Source organism: Ahaetulla prasina, chromosome 1 (assembly GCF_028640845.1).
Source record: "Ahaetulla prasina isolate Xishuangbanna chromosome 1, ASM2864084v1, whole genome shotgun sequence".
Classification (NCBI taxonomy): Eukaryota; Metazoa; Chordata; class Lepidosauria; order Squamata; family Colubridae; genus Ahaetulla; species Ahaetulla prasina.
The window spans coordinates 352,023,908-352,045,351 of record NC_080539.1 but is presented as its reverse complement, the minus strand read 5'-3'; the positions used below and the strand labels follow the sequence as shown (position 1 = coordinate 352,045,351).

Below are 21,444 nucleotides of genomic sequence, written 5' to 3'. Positions count from 1 at the left end.
ATTACAAATTTTAAACAAAAACATTTATTTTACAGAAAACATGTCATAGAGGATTCATAAGCAACAATTCAGAATGAAAATAGATTAGTTGCTCTGGAGTTGTGAATGTAAAACTTATTTTCCCACCAAATAAAGGTTTTATAAAGCTGTTCACTGCTACTCTAATTATGATACAGTTTACTGCATATGGCCAGGACAACTCACTCCTCCAACATCATGTTTATAGTTACTTAAATGCTGGTCCAGTCCTTACTTGCCTGGAATACTTCCAAAGCTACAAACTGCTTCCACCAGCCTACATATGGCATTTCCTCAAACAAATGCCCAGTAGCAAATCAGAACAAAGTTGAACAAAATAAGGCAGTAATTTATTAAGTGCTTGGTTCAAACAGAAAACTCTTATTCTGCAAGGCAACCACTGGAAAAAAAACCTATGTGGTTACCCTGTGTATGAAAGCTACAAACTTTACAATTCATTTGCTGCAGCAGAAGTATCTCTTTATCCTCCAGATACAAGACCACCTGTGAAATCACCAGCTGTGCAATGGGAACATGTGCCTACTTTCAAGAAAAATGTGCAATGACATTTCCCATTCGAAAAAGGAAATTTTGCTTCTTCAAAGTAGAACCATTTGCTAGAAAAACATGAAAAACAAAATAATCACAAAATTGTTTTTGCCTTTTTCCTCAACAGTGGCTTTCAGAATAGGAAACTAACTTTTTATACAACAAACATTTTGTATTCAAAAGCCATGATGCACAAAGAAGATAATTACAAAAGGTGCAAGATCCAGGGAGAAGCTGCCTTTTTAACCAAAGCACTCATTCACGATTTTTTTAAAGAGAGCAAGAAGTCCCTAAGAGTTCTAATAACCTTCATCAACGTCCATAGCAAAAAAGCTTAGAAATTCTTGCTGTGCTGCTGCGCATACCACTGCTGCCTTTGCTTGCGATTCTCCAGTTCCATGAGGAGGGCATGGCGATATGCTTCATACAACTTCACAATCCGCTCCAGTTCCTTCATGAAAAGCAACTTCAGCATTCCCTGATATGTATCCAGGTCAGCCAACTGGAAGAGTTCCCATTTTAGTATGTGATCGTATCTAAGAGAAAATGCAGGAGTATATAAAACAAACGTATAAAGGAAAGGCTAATGTCACTGAGTATGTCAGAAACATTTTAATTTATAACACTATACTGAACTGCACACTCAACACTTCCCACTACATCAAAATTGATTTAAGGAGAAGAAATATTTTTGATAATTTATACTTGGTATCTTAAAGGTTCCAGTATAACACATTTGTTATAAAATATATTTATCATCAGGCATAGGAAAAACAGTTTAAGCAATACTCACTTCACAGGAGCCCTAGCGTAGACTTGCAGCCAGTCTGGAATCTCTGCAGTGTGATACGGATTGGCAGGTACAAGGATAGGCTGACTTCTATCAGCTGGCTGTGGTTGATATGTCACAGGAGGTGGTTGGTCATAACGGGGGACACTGCAAAGGGACACACCAAAAACCAGACAGCAAATATTTGTATCACAATCTAGCAACGTATGTAACCAAGAAAACATTAAATTGAGCAAGGCGTGGCTAGACAACCGGGAGAGCAGGTGGCTGTTGTGCATGCCTGCACCAGAAACCCGGAAGATCATCTTCCCAGCACCCACATGGACACTGGGTGGCTGTTCTTCCGGTTCCAGCGCACGTATGCGCACTGGGTGGCTGGTGGTTGTGTGCCAGAAACTGGAAGAACAGGTGGCCAGTGCGCATGTGTGAGCCGGAAACCGGAAGATCATCTTCCTGGTGTGTGCATGCACCCCTGGGAGGCTTTACTTCCGGTTTCCACCATGCGCACACACCCCGTTTCAGCACTCGGTGCTGAAAAGGTTCGCCAACACTGGTTTAGGGCAACAATATGAAAGTGGCTTTTAATGGTGCACTCCAAAGCAGAGCATTCACGTTTGGTGGTGAATTTCATTCAAGTACTAATGAAATCTGATTTTTCTTGGCTTTGGGGGTGGGGGGTGGGGTGGATATCAGCCTATATTGGTTAAGTGCTGCCGTTGAGTCATAATTTAAATTTACTATTAATTTCTATAAACTCATATTTACCCATCTGCCTATATACAAATAATTCCAACATATACAGTAGTCCAATATGTCTAACCAAGAGGATTTAAAACAATTGATGGCAGGCCCAAAAACCAAGGAAGACCCATGGTGATTCTTCCAACCTGAGTTCTTTATTGTTTCTCACCTATAGAGAGAATCTTGCCAAACTGAAGAACTCTGCTATCTGCATCTATCATACACTCGTTAAGAGCTATTACGGAGTGGCTGGCTTCAGCCTCTTTCTCTCACACTGAATCTTTTTCTCTATTTGGATTGAGCTGCCACTTATTCCTTAGGAATGTACTCCCTCCCTCCTGGGAATTCAACCTACTACATTGCATCAGATCTACAAAATTTCTGTAAGATGCACAAGTACATATGAGAAGGAGAACTATTAATAATACTAATAATTTATTAAAATTCACAATTCGCAGCCCAACTCCCAGCAACTCTGGATAGTAATTAACAATTCTTCTTGTTAAAGCTCCAATTACTAATATCAAAGTTAAAATGACATAAATCTAGGAGTATTAATATAATAGGAAACATTTTTACCACAGTATTTGAACATTTTGACTTGAGTGCACTTTTTAAAGACTTCATTTTGAGCCAATTATAAAATTAAACATTATGATCCTTCTCAGAAATTCATGGGGATTTATACAATTTCCAGTATGACTTGATTTCAAGAAGGATACTAAGCAAAATTATTCTCTGACCTTGCGACACAGACAATTTTTGAAATCAGTGCTAGACCTGGAACCCTGAATTCATTTCAGTTCAAGTTTTCTAATTTAGGTTTGGCACACCACCATTCTTTCCATTTTAGTATTTTCTGTTTGCAAAATGTGAGTATTGGCCTACTCACTTTCTTTGCAGAGTAAATAAATAAATATAAATATTTTTAAATATATTGTTCAGAGTTCAATGACTGTAGAATAGAGGTAGAGGAAATTGTATATAATGTCAATTTCTTTACTACATAGATACCTCATATTAATAAATTGTTGGGTATTCAACATCCAGTAGATTACAAAGTTTGGAAATGTTCCATTTTTTTTGCATGAAGGAGTTTTAAGCTTCAATTGTTTCCAAAAATGCTAGAAAACCATTTATATTCATGGGATATTTTCTGAAGCTTTATGCCAAACAGGAATGTTTTGCTCAATCAATGTTAACACATTTTATGAACAAACATGCACAAATCCAAAATTGCTATTATTCACATAGTCATTACATGTTGAAATAAGTAAGAGAAAATACATACAAGCAATAAAGAAATTGATTAGCCTGTAGCACAGTTATCTCTATCTATTCAAACATTCCATAGTGAAGATCACAAGTATATTACCTGGGAGCACAAGGATGTTTATATTGTGCTCTTTTATTGATGTGGTCAACATAATACACTCCAAATTCAGCTGATTCAACACGTTCCCATCCTGGAGGCAGACCTTCTCGCTCAAGTGGATGGCTCCAATGTGTTGTGTTAGTATTGTGGTCAATGTAGTACTTTCTTCCTCTAAGAGTCCAATCTACTGACCAACCAGGAGGGAGAGGTAAATCTTCTGAACTGTGATTTGTTAAATTTCCTAATGATGTTGCAGCAACCCTTCCAATGCCTGGAAAACGAAGCCAACTGGGGTATTAATAAACCAAATATTATTTAATTTCTTTCCTCAGAAAAACAGGCTGTGATCAGTTTCATAATCATACCTTTGCATCCTGTTTCCTTATGTAAATGTTCCTGTCTGGAGAATGTATCTGTGAACTCTTTGCTTTCAGAAATTCACATATACTCATCAATAAACTATGAAAAGTATATTTTAGTCAGTTCAATTTTTTGATATTTTGTTGACAAATATTTTAACAGTACATTACAAATTGTTGTAACAATACATTCGTGATTTGCTACTGCCTTCTTCCAGGATGTTTTTGATTTCCCAGTCTAGCCTAAATCCCAAGTATTTCCCTGGTAGTCTCACATCTAAATACTAACCAGGCCTAAATGTGTGTACTTTCTAAGGCCAATGTAAGCCAGGGGCTGACCACATGACCAATTAATTGTGGACCGGAGCTTGCTTTAGCACAAGCTTCCTCTTATTGGAAAACATTTGAACTGGAAAATTTGAAAACTCCTTTTTCAAGAAATAGATACTTGAGGTCACAAATCATATAGAACTGATTGTCTGGAAACAAAAGGGTTTTTATTGTGAAGTTAGTTTTCCAAGATGTCAGAAAACTTGGAACCAAAGTTTTCCGAGAAATTAAGAGACAAAATGAAAGTAGGTCTTCCTTTGGTTTTAGGCATGGAGTCTCAGAAAAGATGAAGCATTACAAAGCTTCCTTAGCCAATATCTAAGGAAAGTTTAGTTACTGGCTTAACTAAACTTCCTGTAATTTAGTACATTCTATTCCAAACAGCATCAATTTTCTAAGTTGACAGGGAGAGGAGGTTCTTAGTTCTCATCTACCATCTCATCACTTTGATCTTTTGTTTGCCTTCTATCACTCTCATGTGAAAAAGAATGAAGATATAATGGATGTCAAAGAAAATAATACCGGCTGTCTGCAGAAATGATGTTCTACATCATTGCTCTAAACAAGAGGACTAGTTGGCTCAAGTTTTCCAGAGGAAAAAACTGATGGCTGGAAGAGACTGTTACTGTAGAGCAAATCAAATTACTACTCTTATCAGTGACAAGACAAGACTGGTCAGCCCCTCTAGGTAGACCAAATCAGGAAATTGATTCCACAGGAATTCGAAACGTAGCCTATAATAAAACCTTGCAAGTCTGATTTGCTTTACCTCGTTCACCTTCTTATAGTCCTGTGAATCAGCATCTGCCTGACATGCTTCTCAATATTAAATATTACCTCAGGACTGCTTCGGGTCCTTTTGCCCAAGTAACATTTTTGCATATGTCTGTCACAAGGTCATTGCCCTTAGTTTCTACAGGACGTGATCAAGCCACAAAGACCACAGGCATCCTTGTTAGCTTCTTCCCAAGTACTTTATTTTAAGGAGAATTTGACTTATTTTAAATGCTGGCAGGAATTATGAGACCCTCTCAGTGTCTTTGGCCAATTTAGAAGGAAAAGAGAAGACAGCCAACACTTCGACCAAAGCCTTTCACTGATTAATTTTGGGAAGGGGTGTGTGTGGAAAAAACAAAAACAAAATTGCTGAAGATCATCTTACATGTTTTAAAAGCTTTAATTATCCAAGCCATTAGTACAGTGCAGTCATCGTGAAGGGACAGGGCAACCATGCTGCCGATACTATATGACACCACTGAGGCTAAAATGTATTATATTGTGATTATATGTTGAAATAAGTAAGAGAAAATACATACAAGCAATAAAGAAATTGATTAGCCTGTAGCACAGTTATCTCTATCTATTCAAACATTCCATAGTGAAGATCACAAGTATATTACCTGGGAGCACAAGGATGTTTATATTGTGCTCTTTTATTGATGTGGTCAACATAATACACTCCAAATTCAGCTGATTCAACACGTTCCCATCCTGGAGGCAGACCTTCTCGCTCAAGTGGATGGCTCCAATGTGTTGTGTTAGTATTGTGGTCAATGTAGTACTTTCTTCCTCTAAGAGTCCAATCTACTGACCAACCAGGAGGGAGAGGTAAATCTTCTGAACTGTGATTTGTTAAATTTCCCAATGATGTTGCAGCAACCCTTCCAATGCCTGGAAAACGAAGCCAACTGGGGTATTAATAAACCAAATATTATTTAATTTCTTTCCTCAGAAAAACAGGCTGTGATCAGTTTCATAATCATACCTTTGCATCCTGTTTCCTCATGTAAATGTTCCTGTCTGGAGAATGTATCTGTGAACTCTTTGCTTTCAGAAATTCACATATACTCATCAATAAACTATGAAAAGTATATTTTAGTCAGTTCAATTTTTTGATATTTTGTTGACAAATATTTTAACAGTACATTACAAATTGTTGTAACAATACATTCGTGATTTGCTACTGCCTTCTTCCAGGATGTTTTTGATTTCCCAGTCTAGCCTAAATCCCAAGTATTTCCCTGGTAGTCTCACATCTAAATACTAACCAGGCCTAAATGTGTACTTTCTAAGGCCAATGTAAGCCAGGGGCTGACCACATGACCAATTAATTGTGGACCGGAGCTTGCTTTAGCACAAGCTTCCTCTTATTGGAAAACATTTGAACTGGAAAATTTGAAAACTCCTTTTTCAAGAAATAGATACTTGAGGTCACAAATCATATAGAACTGATTGTCTGGAAACAAAAGGGTTTTTATTGTGAAGTTAGTTTTCCAAGATGTCAGAAAACTTGGAACCAAAGTTTTCCGAGAAATTAAGAGACAAAATGAAAGTAGGTCTTCCTTTGGTTTTAGGCATGGAGTCTCAGAAAAGATGAAGCATTACAAAGCTTCCTTAGCCAATATCTAAGGAAAGTTTAGTTATTGGCTTAACTAAACTTCCTGTAATTTAGTACATTCTATTCCAAACAGCATCAATTTTCTAAGTTGACAGGGAGAGGAGGTTCTTAGTTCTCATCTACCATCTCATCACTTTGATCTTTTGTTTGCCTTCTATCACTCTCATGTGAAAAAGAATGAAGATATAATGGATGTCAAAGAAAATAATACCGGCTGTCTGCAGAAATGATGTTCTACATCATTGCTCTAAACAAGAGGACTAGTTGGCTCAAGTTTTCCAGAGGAAAAAACTGATGGCTGGAAGAGACTGTTACTGTAGAGCAAATCAAATTACTACTCTTATCAGTGACAAGACAAGACTGGTCAGCCCCTCTAGGTAGACCAAATCAGGAAATTGATTCCACAGGAATTCGAAACGTAGCCTATAATAAAACCTTGCAAGTCTGATTTGCTTTACCTCGTTCACCTTCTTATAGTCCTGTGAATCAGCATCTGCCTGACATGCTTCTCAATATTAAATATTACCTCAGGACTGCTTCGGGTCCTTTTGCCCAAGTAACATTTTTGCATATGTCTGTCACAAGGTCATTGCCCTTAGTTTCTACAGGACGTGATCAAGCCACAAAGACCACAGGCATCCTTGTTAGCTTCTTCCCAAGTACTTTATTTTAAGGAGAATTTGACTTATTTTAAATGCTGGCAGGAATTATGAGACCCTCTCAGTGTCTTTGGCCAATTTAGAAGGAAAAGAGAAGACAGCCAACACTTCGATCAAAGCCTTTCACTGATTAATTTTGGGAAGGGGTGTGTGTGGAAAAAACAAAAACAAAATTGCTGAAGATCATCTTACATGTTTTAAAAGCTTTAATTATCCAAGCCATTAGTACAGTGCAGTCATCGTGAAGGGACAGGGCAACCATGCTGCCGATACTATATGACACCACTGAGGCTAAAATGTATTATATTGTGATTATATGAATTGTTGCTTCCAGGAAATAATTATCCATTCATTTGTACCTAGACAGCTCAATAATATTGCAACTGTATATCACTCCAGCATGAGGGACTCCTCCTCCTCCTCCTCCTCCTCTTCCTCTTCTTCTGCTTCAGGTGTCAAAGGAGATACAAAGTTCTGGTTCTTTGCTCTTCTGGCAGCCTCAATCACTGTTAATTAATGTTGTTGTAGTGTAACTTTGATTTTGTCTCTCCATCTTCTTTTGGGCCTGCCTTGTGGTTTTTGACCTCATAGGGTGGGGATGAATATGCTTTGTATGAGAGATTTCTTTGTGCTGATCAGTACTGCCTTTGAACACTTTGCCTGATGTTAATGCTTTTGGGGATGTGTGGTAGTAGTGGTCCATTAATTCACTTAGTATGATTTTCCAGCTTTTTTAAGAGTCATGATGGCTGTACTCACAAATTCTTTTCTTCCTTGGTAGATGGAGGCTGTGGGACAGAAATATGAGCATCTGGTTTGACTTAGAACAATCTCATTCTCTTGAAATGAGATATTTCCAAAAGTGCTTCCAGACAAGACTTTTGGTATGCAAAAACTTCATTCAAGGAATGTTATGGTGAGGGAATTGCATCATCTTAAAAGTTGTAACCTATCCTATTACAAGAACTTTCCTGTTTTTTCCTATCTTTTTCTCACCAGAAAATACCTTGTTCAGCAAAAGAATCCAAGATGCATTTGACCTAAGTGTTAAAAGGCCATCCATTTGAGGACACTCTAAGAAATATATAGAATCTACTGCTGTATGATATTGGGAGTACTAAAATGTCTCCTAAATTTGAAGAGTTTCATAATAAGGATTAGGGTCATTGGGTAAAAACTCTTCTCTACTATAATCACTAAGTAAGTGTGTGTTAGTTTGAAAACCCTCTTTTAGAACTTTTGCCTTTACAAAATGTGAAAAAACAAGTTAAGTTTACCTACTCAACATGGAATTGTATTTTGGGGGTATCCAAGCCACAGAATAAATGCCTGAGGATATTATGAAATCTGCCATTCCTCCTCATTTTAATATGTCTACTCTGTCCTCTTATTTCTACAGAATAGACAATCCACATTTTTAGTTTCTGTCCACTCATACATTAACTGCTTCTTAGCCAATGGTAAAAGAAACAATCTACTTCCAATCTCTCAAAGATGCAAACTTTCCTTTTTTTTCTTCCAAACTCTGAGACCAGAATTCGAAGTAATTTCCTTCCATTTCACTAAAACATCTTATTTTCTCTTATTTCAATGCCTTAAGAAGGAAACCATGAGAAAGCACTAGCTGTGGTTTGGCCTTCCTTTCCTCTGTCTTAATGTCACTGTTTTCAAACCTCAGAATTAAACAAAGGCAACCAGACAGCCCAGCAATTTTTCATTTTGCTTCCACTGTCAGGCCAGCCATACCATCAAATTCCCACAACAGAAACCGCAGTGAGACCAAAGTTGCCCATGCTCTTTAAAACTTACATTCTATGAAGCAACAAGGAAGGAGATCATCAGAGTCCAATAAAAAGTGATGGACATAATCGGATTTCGAGATCTAACAATCTAAGTATGCTATATATACCAAGCATATTTTCCCAAACAAACCAAAATGTTACATTGGACTTGCCACAGTAGTCCTTTTTCTACCACAGCAATAGGTATCCTAAGTGGGTATTTCTCTCCCACTGTCAGCCCTTTGACGTAGGCCAGATCAGGAAATACATTCCACAGGAAGACCAGAACTATACTTTATTGAGAAAGGCTATAATAACAAAATCTTAAAGTCCAGTTGTGCTATTCCTCTTCTCCCTCTTATATCTCAGTGAGTCAGAGAGAAACTGTGAGTCTCTTCTTATTACTATCTCCCTTCCCATTTTACCCTTGTTTACATTATGGTTTCTGAATATTTATTACAAATCCATCTCCCTGGCTCTCTATATGCACTCACTTCAAAGCTAGAACTAGGAGAATTTCTGGTATTGTTTCCTGTGGAATGAGGTAACTAATTTCCCAGCTTTGAAATAACCTAGAAAGAGACATCAGAAAAAAGTTTTTTAAAAAGATATAAAATGATTCTGCATCGGTTTAGTTTTTTTGGATTGATGCAATATAAACAATATTGTAATTAAATGCTCTTCCCCATAGATGTTTCATCTTTTTTTGCTAATAATTCCTGAGTGGGCTTGATGCTCTGTTTCTGATGTAGAAAAAGACCTTTTATGTTCCGTTTTCCTGCAGGGAAGCCAGAGCATTCTAAAATGAGACTTACCAAACCCGTATCAAAACTAAGGCCAGAGGTTTCTTTTTATGCTTGGTCTTGAGTAGACTGCACTAATGGATTAGATGTTTTGGATTTAGAATCTACTCCAGTTCGTCAATAGTAATTGCTTCTAGGAGCTATATTAGGCACTGAGCCTCTGAGAACTGGGCACTGTCCAGACTATCATTTGCCATGAAGGTGGCCAACTTGGTTAATTTGTCTATCTGACATGAATATCCTTTGTTCCAGATGGTTGAATTAGCCTGCAGGAAAAGAAAAAACTGGCAGAAGCTTGAGATAGCCATGGAACCTCTTATAGCTAAAATTCTTGTCTCGTGTTCTGCACTGCCAATTTCCGATTTTCCTGGGCTTTGGATATTTACTCAGGATAGCTCCTGAAATCAGGGTTGCCACAAAAAGAAGCGCTGAAGTATTTGAGCAGGTCTAGAACTGGATGAGGAAAAATACAGAGTTTAGGAGCAAGGAATAAACACTTTTCATTGCCTATAGGGCTTGCACTATGCTCCAGGGGCTATGCTCTGTAGAAAGAGAGGTGGTGGGGTTGCTTCTATTGTCAGCAAACTCATCAGAGATCTGGGAAGGAGATCAGGTTCTGGATCTCCCAGGCCCAGGAATTTACACACCTCTTGAGTAATCATGGTAAAGTACCTTTTAAAAAATTTGAGACTCAAAGGCTGCTTGTAGGTTCCCTTCCACAACTGTTCACACTCTTATCTGAATGGGTTTGAAGGGAAGTGTCACAATGATAGCTAAGCGGCTTGCTTCTTGCCTTTTACAACAGGAGCAAGGAGAGGGATCTGAGGAAGGGGGACTGCAGATGAGAATACTGTACTCATGCAAAGGATGGTGAGGGAATTGGGCAACGATGGGACTCATGGCTGATGACTTGGGAATTGCAGCTTTGACTGAAGTGAGACTGTGCATAGATGCCAAATGAAAGATGACCCTTTTGCTTGCTCTCTGCTATTAGAAAAGGGCTCTGTGAGTTTCCTAACCCTGGGTTTTGCTCAGGGAAAAATGGAAAAGAAAGCAAAATAAAGTGAAGGAAAAAAAATATATGGCTAAGGATAGTCCATATTGCACATACTCTCTGGAGTGAGGGAGGAACTGAGAGAGGAGCCATCTGTTTCCCTCAGGTCTCCAGCCCCCCCTCTGGAGTGAACAGGAATGTATTAGTTCTCTTACAGGAACATGAGATTTTATATATAAGGGAAAACTACAAACAATCTACCTTGTTGAGTCTCAGAAATTCTTCAAATAAAACCATCTTTTGCAAAAAAAGAGAAGAGAATTGACAATCTCATATCCTCTCTTCAAACTGCTCCAGACAATTTGCAATAAGATACGAGGAATACATAGTAACAAAATCTATATATCCCATTGACTACAATGTAATATGTGTTGTACTTCGAACACTTTATGGGCTTCCCAGGACTACGATTCTACAAGTGGTACTCAAACATTTACTGCCTCCCACAAACACAAAAATCACATTCAAAAATCTGATGACATGTTTTTAAGCACACAAAAAAAAATCATATTTGAGACAAATAATTTTTACTATCAAGCTTTTCCTCAAAGTTTGGTATGCCTTACTCTTCAGTATACCATTTTAATAGCAGTTCCTAAATCGTTAAACTTCCTCCTTGGCACTAAAACCAGCTTTGGGTTTAATATTGTTTTTTGATCAAAGTTGACTTTTCAATATACAAGCACAAATAAATCTTGCTAAGCTAGGATAGGCAACAAGTTGCTTTTATGCAATCTCCCAGAACCTCAAGTTCACACTTCCAATAAAACCTGAGTGGGCTTGATGCTCTGTTTCTGATGTAGAAAAAGACCTTTTATGTTCCGTTTTCCTGCAGGGAAGCCAGAGCATTCTAAAATGAGACTTACCAAACCCGTATCAAAACTAAGGCCAGAGGTTTCTTTTTATGCTTGGTCTTGAGTAGACTGCACTAATGGATTAGATGTTTTGGATTTAGAATCTACTCCAGTTCGTCAATAGTAATTGCTTCTAGGAGCTATATTAGGCACTGAGCCTCTGAGAACTGGGCACTGTCCAGACTATCATTTGCCATGAAGGTGGCCAACTTGGTTAATTTGTCTATCTGACATGAATATCCTTTGTTCCAGATGGTTGAATTAGCCTGCAGGAAAAGAAAAAACTGGCAGAAGCTTGAGATAGCCATGGAACCTCTTATAGCTAAAATTCTTGTCTCGTGTTCTGCACTGCCAATTTCCGATTTTCCTGGGCTTTGGATATTTACTCAGGATAGCTCCTGAAATCAGGGTTGCCACAAAAAGAAGCGCTGAAGTATTTGAGCAGGTCTAGAACTGGATGAGGAAAAATACAGAGTTTAGGAGCAAGGAATAAACACTTTTCATTGCCTATAGGGCTTGCACTATGCTCCAGGGGCTATGCTCTGTAGAAAGAGAGGTGGTGGGGTTGCTTCTATTGTCAGCAAACTCATCAGAGATCTGGGAAGGAGATCAGGTTCTGGATCTCCCAGGCCCAGGAATTTACACACCTCTTGAGTAATCATGGTAAAGTACCTTTTAAAAAATTTGAGACTCAAAGGCTGCTTGTAGGTTCCCTTCCACAACTGTTCACACTCTTATCTGAATGGGTTTGAAGGGAAGTGTCACAATGATAGCTAAGCGGCTTGCTTCTTGCCTTTTACAACAGGAGCAAGGAGAGGGATCTGAGGAAGGGGGACTGCAGATGAGAATACTGTACTCATGCAAAGGATGGTGAGGGAATTGGGCAACGATGGGACTCATGGCTGATGACTTGGGAATTGCAGCTTTGACTGAAGTGAGACTGTGCATAGATGCCAAATGAAAGATGACCCTTTTGCTTGCTCTCTGCTATTAGAAAAGGGCTCTGTGAGTTTCCTAACCCTGGGTTTTGCTCAGGGAAAAATGGAAAAGAAAGCAAAATAAAGTGAAGGAAAAAAAATATATGGCTAAGGATAGTCCATATTGCACATACTCTCTGGAGTGAGGGAGGAACTGAGAGAGGAGCCATCTGTTTCCCTCAGGTCTCCAGCCCCCCCTCTGGAGTGAACAGGAATGTATTAGTTCTCTTACAGGAACATGAGATTTTATATATAAGGGAAAACTACAAACAATCTACCTTGTTGAGTCTCAGAAATTCTTCAAATAAAACCATCTTTTGCAAAAAGAGAGAAGGGAATTGACAATCTCATATCCCTCTCTCTTCAAACTGCTCCAGACAATTTGCAATAAGATACGAGGAATACATAGTAACAAGTCTATATATCCCATTGACTACAATGTAATATGTGTTGTACTTCGAACACTTTATGGGCTTCCCAGGACTACGATTCTACAAGTGGTACTCAAACATTTACTGCCTCCCACAAACACAAAAATCACATTCAAAAATCTGATGACATGTTTTTAAGCACACAAAAAAAATCATATTTGAGACAAATAATTTTTACTATCAAGCTTTTCCTCAAAGTTTGGTATGCCTTACTCTTCAGTATACCATTTTAATAGCAGTTCCTAAATCGTTAAACTTCCTCCTTGGCACTAAAACCAGCTTTGGGTTTAATATTGTTTTTTGATCAAAGTTGACTTTTCAATATACAAGCACAAATAAATCTTGCTAAGCTAGGATAGGCAACAAGTTGCTTTTATGCAATCTCCCAGAACCTCAAGTTCACACTTCCAATAAAACCTTTTGTTTTTGGCAACAAAATGACCCTTTTTCAGAAACACATTTTCAATTCTTTCTTTTCCAAGATTCAGATCATAATGGAAGTAAAAGGGCTCTGAGAGGCAAAACCAGACTGCTGAAATATACCCATTTGATGCAGAGAATAAATGATATACTTTAAAGTGATGGCAGGTTTTTTTTAATGTTTGAACAGTTAAAGGTGAGAGTGGAATTACCTTCCCTAAAGGCTTCATTCTCATCTTTAAAACCTCTCTAAAACATAAAAAGCATCAAGATGTTCAGTCCCATTTTTTCTTGTTGGTAGCACCATGGCCTCCTGTAGCCTGCCCAAAAGCAGAACTTGACTTTTGGCCTCTCAAATGTTGCCTATCTGTGGTCTGGTAAAACAAATCACCCAGCAGAATAGGCCTCACAATGGGGAAAGCTTGAAAATCCCTTTTCAGATCTATGATCCTTTAACAATGTGATCTATAAAGTGATCAGAGTTTCATTTAAGTCCTATTAATATACAGATTCTGATTAAATAAACCACACACAACATACTATACTATGCTCTTAGCTGTGGTCACCTGAACACATGACCACCAGATTCGCTCTCTTTGTTGGAAAAAACTATGCGCAATCCTACAATAAGAAATTCTCTTAAGCAGGTAAGTTAGATGTTCCAATCAATGAGATAAACATGAGTTTGAGGGTCCCTCTCCCATTAAAAATGCACATACATACCATTTTTCATGTCATGTCTATGGATATGAACCATGTTCCAATCAAAATTTCTTAAGTTACAGAAAATAGGTTGTCAATACATTTAAGTCTGGAAATGACTATAAAAATTGCCAAAATGTTTGGCCTCCATCAATCCATGATCAATAGATACTATATAAATAAAGAAAATCTAATACCAATGTTAGTCTTCCAAGATCAAACGATATAATACTCCAAGAAGTAGCATTCAACTCTAAGTTGACAGCAATGGACCTGCAGGTCACTCTTGCATTATATGATGTCAGGGTTCATGAGTCCATAATGAAAATACTGAACAAGAATCGTAGGTATGGGAAGAGTATACTAGTGCTCTCCAGAAAGCAAATTGCCACCCATCTCAAGTTTGCAAAAGTCCACCTGAATAATCCAGAAGATTACTGGAACAATGTTTTACAGACAGATGGAACAATTAATGAAAATTTTTATTGATTGAAGTAATTAATACCAGTGCAGGTGCTATCTGTTCCTAAGTCTAAACTTCCAATGAGAGTGAATACTTAAAAAAAATTGTATGCAATTTATACTTTAAAATGCTATTAGCAAAATATACAATTAAAATATATCAATTGTTTTCCCAAAATTAAAAACCTTTTCCTCAAATATTGGTGCAATATTTTCAATAAGGAGATGAAACAGTACACTGTTTGGAATATGGTTTGTTTAACCAGAAGAACTTTATATATAACCAAATTTAGATGAGACTCAGGCCACACAGTAGGAATCAGAGTAGAAAGTACTGCTAAGAAAGTCAGCCATGAAGATAAAAATTAACTCCTCGGTTTTGAGCTTCAAACATATACTAAAAGGCTAAGAAAGAAATATGCTGTGGAGGCAGTGGGATAAACTAACATGTCTAGTAGAATAAATAAAATTTTACATTATTTCTTAGTTTAACAAATTGAAATCAGAATGATAAAACCTATTTTTTAGTCAAGCAAACACCAACAAGCAAAACACAAATGAGCTTAAGAAAAAGATCCCTTCAGAGCTGGTTCCTTCTTTGGCTGAGATTCTATATGGGTCCTCTTAAAAGGGGGTATGATGGCTCACCAGTTAAAAACATTGAGCTTGTCAGCTGGAAAGTTGACAGCCCAGGTTTGAGACCTGAGTGTTGTGCAGTGGGGTGAGCTCCTTTTATTTATTATGCCTGGGCAGGGGGTTGGACTAGAAGGCCTCCAAGGTCCCTTCCAACTCTGTTGTTATGTTATATTATATTATATTATATTATATTATATTATATTATATTATATTATATTATATTATATTATATTATCTCCAGTTCCTGCGCACCTAGCAGTTCGAAAGCATGCAAATGTGAATAGATAAATAGGTACCACCGTGGTGGGAAGGTAACACTGTTCTGTGTGCTTTGGCATATAGTCATGCTGGCCACATGACCATGGAATTGTCTCCGGATAATGCTGGCTTACTCAGCTAAGAAAGGGAGATGAGCACCACCCCCTAGAGTCGGACACAACTAGAAAGAGTAAACCTTTACTTTTATCTTTGAAAAGGGTCCATGGACAGGCTCGTTAAATGATGCTAATTACACCAGCTCTTTGAGATCAACTCTTTATCCATATTAGTGGAGGAAGTACCAAAGCCCTTCAATTCCGATCCTCTTACACACTAATAGGGTATTGCTGTTGTCCACAGCTGTTCCCCAAGTTTTTTGCTGTTTCCACAATAATTTGACTCTTAAGTCAATGGATCAAGGTAATGTTAATAAACATACGAGGGATGATTAAACATGGTCACAGTTCTTATGTGACCCAATGCAAGGCAGCTTCAGATGTTGGTATATTCAATCATATCAACTGAATTCTACTAGTAAAAGCATAAAATATACTGTTTAGATGTTTTCACATAGAGCCAAAAAAGAAAAATAGAATTACGTGTAAAAAAACCAATGATACTTGCCTGAACTGTGTCTTCCCTGATTTTGTGACATCCTTTGGATGAGGTCAGTGTTATGTTCATAATATCTATATTCTTCCTGAACATGATCCCCCAGCTGATGTCGTCTTTGATCATTATAAAAGTGACCAAAATAGTAACGGGGTCCAGCATCTCCATTTTCAGTAACTGAGTTGGCTTCTGTTAAAAAGGACTGTGAAGATAAGCCATATTCCCGAGGGACCTCAGCTAAACTCCTGGCAAGGTAGGAAGGGGCAGATAGCCTGTTGCTTTCCCGCCGTACTATTTCATGAGGAGGCCTCTGCACTGGAGTCCTTAGGAAGCTCTGATGTCTGGAAAGGACACTGTCCCCGCCTGCTGAATAGGGAGAAGGCCCTGGATCTGGAAGACAGATATCTGTTCGCCTTGGAATGGTTGGACCATGACGGATGAATGAAGGCATCAGATCTGTGGCAGAGAGTTATAGTAACAATAAATACATAGAACTTAGGATATTTACAAATGTTAATGAAGAGTGGATACATTAAATCCTGTAAAACAGAAAGAAAGCCCCAAGGAGGTCCTTTATATGAACATGAACCCCAAACTGTACAGTTCCAACAACATTCTAGGAAGAAATCTCAAGGTATTTAAACTTTGTTTCAAGTTTGTAATGCTAAAATCAAAGTTTTTAGCAAGATTTTAATATTATTTTCTTTAAAGTAAGGTAATTCTACATATATTTTATGCATCTTAATCAATTTTACTTCTTCACGAATAAATAGCATGGCCGGGTCAAAAATATCCCTCTCACTTTATGAATCTATCTGTCAGGTTCCAAGGAATGCATCCACACCCCAATCAAATAGGTTTGACATTATCATAAGCATGAATGCCAAATTATGTTCAGGAATTTTGTGGGATGTTCTGAATTAAAACTTGTACTTTTGATATTTCTGGAATCATGATCCAGTTAGACATTAGATAGCTAGATTGTAGAGTTTTCCTAATTTATGTACATGCGCTGTTCAATATAACATGGTTATTATATTGCATTAGATAATGACTTGTTTTGCATATCATCAGTAATTATCGGTACTTCTACAAGACAGGTAAAAAAAAACCCTCAAACTAGACAAATGCTGGCTTATCATGATATGTAAAACAAATGATAATCATCTTAATTTCAGTCTATTTCTGAAATTAAGCAATTACAAGCTGCGTAAAACATTACATTATTGGCATTTCAACTAAATTTAACTATTTAATCATTTACTATAATTCCAATATATCATAATAATGTAGTATGAGCTAGGGTATTTTGAAACAATGAGAGGTGTGTGTGTGTGTGTGTAGACAACAACCAATACAGACTATTTTGTGTTTAACATAAATACATTACTATTGTCTTATGAATATTGCTGATATAGATTTCTTACTCTATAGCGTGAACTTGCTTGATGTAATGCCCTTATGTTGGGACTTTAATTCCCCAAATCTCCACTTATGAGAATTTGTCATAGAAAATGCTATAATAACTTTTCAAACCTCAGAAGAAAGGAGTCTGCAGCCTTCCAGATACTACTGTATGGCCTAGAAGCTGAAGCTAATAGAAGACAAAAGTTCAACAACATTTGAAATCCAGCAGATTCTTCACTCCTGGCAGTGATTCTCTTAGATGAGCCCTCTCTAATTTCCCCTCCATCACAATAACTAAATCTATCAACTAGGTTTTAAGCAAACAAGTTTTATTTAGATTCTTCACACTTCTGTAACCTGGTAAGAAACAGTGCAGAGAAGACCTTTTCCTACATGTGAATCTAAACCGAATCAAAATCTAATTTCCCTTTTTAAAAAATCAGAACTAACAGAATAAATAGTTTAATAAAAGAACCTCAGGGAACTCTTTTGGAAAGCAGTAAGAAAACCTTTTCTTCTTCTCTAAGGCAAAATTAGTCAAATTATTTTAGCATCTACTTCATCTAAACTTCATTCAACCCTTTTTAAAGCCTTGGTATTTGTGAGAAGCAAGTAATGGCTGCAAAACAAATGACAGTGGTGGTGAGTTTCATTTTTACCCGTACTATGCCATTTTAATGCATACCCTACTATCTTCAATTTGTCCCCTCAAAATGGTAGATAATTATGCTATCTGTTTCGGATAATGATGATCAGAAGGAAGTCTGAGAGTTCCAAAATGGGTCTTTATAAATAAATACAGCCTACATTCACAGACTGCTATACAGTATCTGATTTAAACTTATTTCTAACTTTATTAATATTAAATGTGACTCATTTTGCCTCTTCTTTTCATTTGTCAACAGGAAAACAGCCACTTTCCAAGTTTGTATATCAACCAATCTTATCCCACAAGGATAAGGGCAGTCAGAGATAGCATTGAGTAGTAATTAATGTGAAATTCTGGTAGTCTCTCTTCTGTTACATGTTCTTTAAACTCTGATCAGACAGACTTCTTGACTTTTATACCAAACTCAGCCTTTATCAATTCCCATAAAAGTCTGAGCCAAGATAGAACTTAACTTTCTAAGATAAAAGAAAGGGGTCTAAGCAAGCTATTAGAATAAGGTTAATTATTTATAATGATAATTGTTACTTATCCCTAACACAGCCAGTACAATGTAGGCTTTTTGAAAATTGTAATAACATTTCCAATGAATAGGATTTGTTTTTGAAATAAATTCAGATTATAACTTCAAACTACCTTTCAGGGCATGCAGGACTCAGAAAATCAAGGAAAAATTATTGGTCCCTACCTGGGTTCTATTGATCAAAGAATTTCATTTCAATAAAAACTATTTATTTAATGGTTTACCTTGATAGATAAAACCCAAAGTCTGGCAGGTCTTTATTCCATTTCTACTTACTGCAAAGCAATCAAAAGTTTATGGGAAAGAGATAAAAGCCATCCTTGTATTGTGTTAATATTAGAACTGTATCATCTCTGGGAAAGAAAATTTAATTCAAATCGCAGTTTTGAAACTTTTTATATCAACTCAAGCAGGTTTCTGCAATTTAATTACGCATTGTAAAAAAACAAACTCCTTTCAAATCAGTTCAAGCTATGTCCTGCTCAACTTCCCAGGTGATACAAACCATAAATATATGAACTCCTGTGAGACTTAGATATGATTAAGATAAGAAAGATATAGCTTATATAATCATCACCAGCATCTCTCCCCCAATTTATTCAAAAGAAAATTGTTCTCCCCTTGCAAATGAAATGAGACCACAGTCACAGCTGTTTTCTCTCCAAACCAGAAAGCTTTAGGTTAACCATGCATAATCCTTTAAAGATTATAATAAGGTGACAAGCTAAAGTCACATGGCCTACACTTGGCCTTTGAACAAGAGCAATTTCACTCCTTAAAGAAATGAACAGAGACACCAACAGCTACAGGTGATTTAAGTCCAATTAGTTTCCTATCTGTGCCTTTGAAGTTCTGACAAGAGTGGAAAGACTTCAGGTTTGGCAGTTATCCTTTATTTCCTCCTAGGGCCCCAAAACATATAGACATAGACATATATTCAGAATTCAGAAAAAAAGTGTCTTCCTGAACATATTTCACCCCTGGTATTTGCCAGCGGTATCAGGACTAAATTCACAAAATATTCGACTTCGGGTTCCCTCTCCAAGGAGTCCCTTTTTTTTTCTTTTTTCTTTTTAAAAAGAGCATCTTAAATTGAGGTCAAAAAGGAGTAGTTTGTATTTGTTATAATTAGATAAGTGAGAACCAGCACCCTCTACTGATCTAACGTTATCGGAAGATCTTCCAAAAGATCTCAAATCTTTTTTTTTTTTTTCTTTCATTTGTGGGACGACAAAAAAAGCAGCTTTTTGAAGCTGCTGTCCCTAATTAAGAAACGTAGAATGGCTTCAGTAAAGCTTGCAAGAAGATCTTGGGATGTAAACCTAAGTAACGTTGGGTCTCTTCTGCCACCATTGTGTAAAAGTCAACCCCTCACTTTGGAAGAAGCATCCCGGCGATTTTGAGATTTCCCCCCCACCCCACCGTCCCCTCCCCCACGGCCCATTCTCCCCCCTCAGGATTGTTGTTTTTTTTGGGGGGGGGGTGTCTTTCCCCCTTCTTTTCCCTTCCTCCCTCGTCTCTCCCCTTTTCCCCGACCAGGTCTCAAAACTCACTGCGGAGCAACGGGCTGGTCTCCTTGATCACGTACTTGCCCTGCACCTCGCCCGGTTTGGAGAGGTCGGCGCGCGTTTTCTTCCGGGACAGCATCCCCTTCCCCACCGCCGCCGCCGCCTCCCCCCTCACAGCCGCCGGAGGAGCCACCAACGCCGCGGTCCCCGGGCGACTCTTTCTCGGTCAGGATCCATCGCCGCCCTCCGCCTTCGCCTTTTTTTGCCCCCCTCCGCTCAGACCGGCCAAGCGCGCGCACCACGTCTCCCTATCCCGAGCGCGAGCGGGAGGAGGAGGAGGCGGGGGGGGGGAAGGAAAAGAAGAGTCGGATGGGCGGGACAGAGTTCCCTGAAGGAGGCGCGCGCGGGGCCGCGCACCCGACCCGCGCTCCTTTCCCTCTTCACTCTCGCAAGCTCCCCGACTAAACTTTCCGTTCCCGCCCACAGCCGGAGAGCTCTGAAGGAACAGCGGCTGCTCCCCGCGCAAGGAACAATGGGAAGGCAAGCACTGGGAGCGTTGAAAGCTTAGGAGGAGGAGGAGGAGGGAGAAGGAGGGGGAAGAGCAGCTGGCAATTGTGGAGGGCGTGTCCGGCTGAGTCAGTCTGGCGTAACTAGTGGTTCAGGCACCAGATCTTAAGTTCTAGCCTTGCCTTTCGGCACGAAGCCAGGCGGCCAGTCACTCTCTCTCATCCCTAGGAAAGGAGACAATGGCAAACCAATCGCGGGCGGGGGGAAAAACCCCACTCCAAAACCAAACCTGGCGGTTGGGAGTGCGCCACCTCATGGCTTGGAGGGGAAAGGACTTTATACTTCCTCGGGTTAAGCTTGGAAGTTCCCTGGCAGTTGGAAGCAGCTGTTGCGGAAAGGTCCTTCCCTCAGATGTGACAGTTTGCGCAAATTGCAGTCGGAGATCAGCACGGTCCCAGCCTTGTTAACCTTCCCTAAAGCTTTTTTCTAAAGTTTCCCTAAAATTTGCCTTTATGTTCCCAAACCTGGGGCGCTTGTATCATTAAGTGTTAAATTTGTACCCTATGACTATCATTAAGTGTTGTAACTGTTGTTCCTTGATGAAGGTATCTTTTCTTTTATGT

General features: G+C 38.4%; 1 protein-coding gene across 4 annotated transcripts; it reads right to left on the bottom strand.

Moving 5' to 3' along the window:
* Nucleotide 1: 1 nt before the first annotated feature.
* SAV1 (salvador family WW domain containing protein 1) lies at nt 2-20,860 on the bottom strand. Of its 4 annotated transcripts, XM_058163103.1 has the most exons (6): nt 20,360-20,858; nt 19,031-19,081; nt 16,222-16,665; nt 3,474-3,744; nt 1,361-1,504; nt 2-1,103 (listed from the first exon to the last, which is right to left on the bottom strand). In XM_058163103.1, the coding sequence occupies exons 1-6, from the start codon at nt 20,451-20,453 to the stop codon at nt 902-904; spliced, it is 1,206 nt and encodes a 401-aa protein (XP_058019086.1). In that variant the 5' UTR covers nt 20,454-20,858; the 3' UTR covers nt 2-901. The 4 variants fall into 4 exon arrangements, with proteins under 4 accessions (XP_058019086.1, XP_058019089.1, XP_058019087.1 ...); XM_058163106.1 differs by lacking the exons at nt 3,474-3,744; nt 19,031-19,081 and adding an exon at nt 5,563-5,833 and having other exon boundaries at nt 20,360-20,860; XM_058163104.1 differs by lacking the exon at nt 19,031-19,081 and having other exon boundaries at nt 20,360-20,853.
* Between the last annotated feature and the right edge of the window lie 584 nt (nt 20,861-21,444).

Coding starts and splice junctions, on each gene's coding strand:
- SAV1 (XM_058163103.1), bottom strand. CDS start 20,453: ATGCTGTCCCGGAAGAAAACGCGCGCCGACCTCTCCAAACCGGGCGAG. Junction 19,082..20,359: donor GACCAGCCCGTTGCTCCGCA/GTGAGTTTTGAG, acceptor ATTGCTTTGCAG/TAAGTAGAAATGGAATAAAG. Junction 3,745..16,221: donor TCAGGGAAGACACAGTTCAG/GCAAGTATCATT, acceptor TTCGTTTTCCAG/GCATTGGAAGGGTTGCTGCA.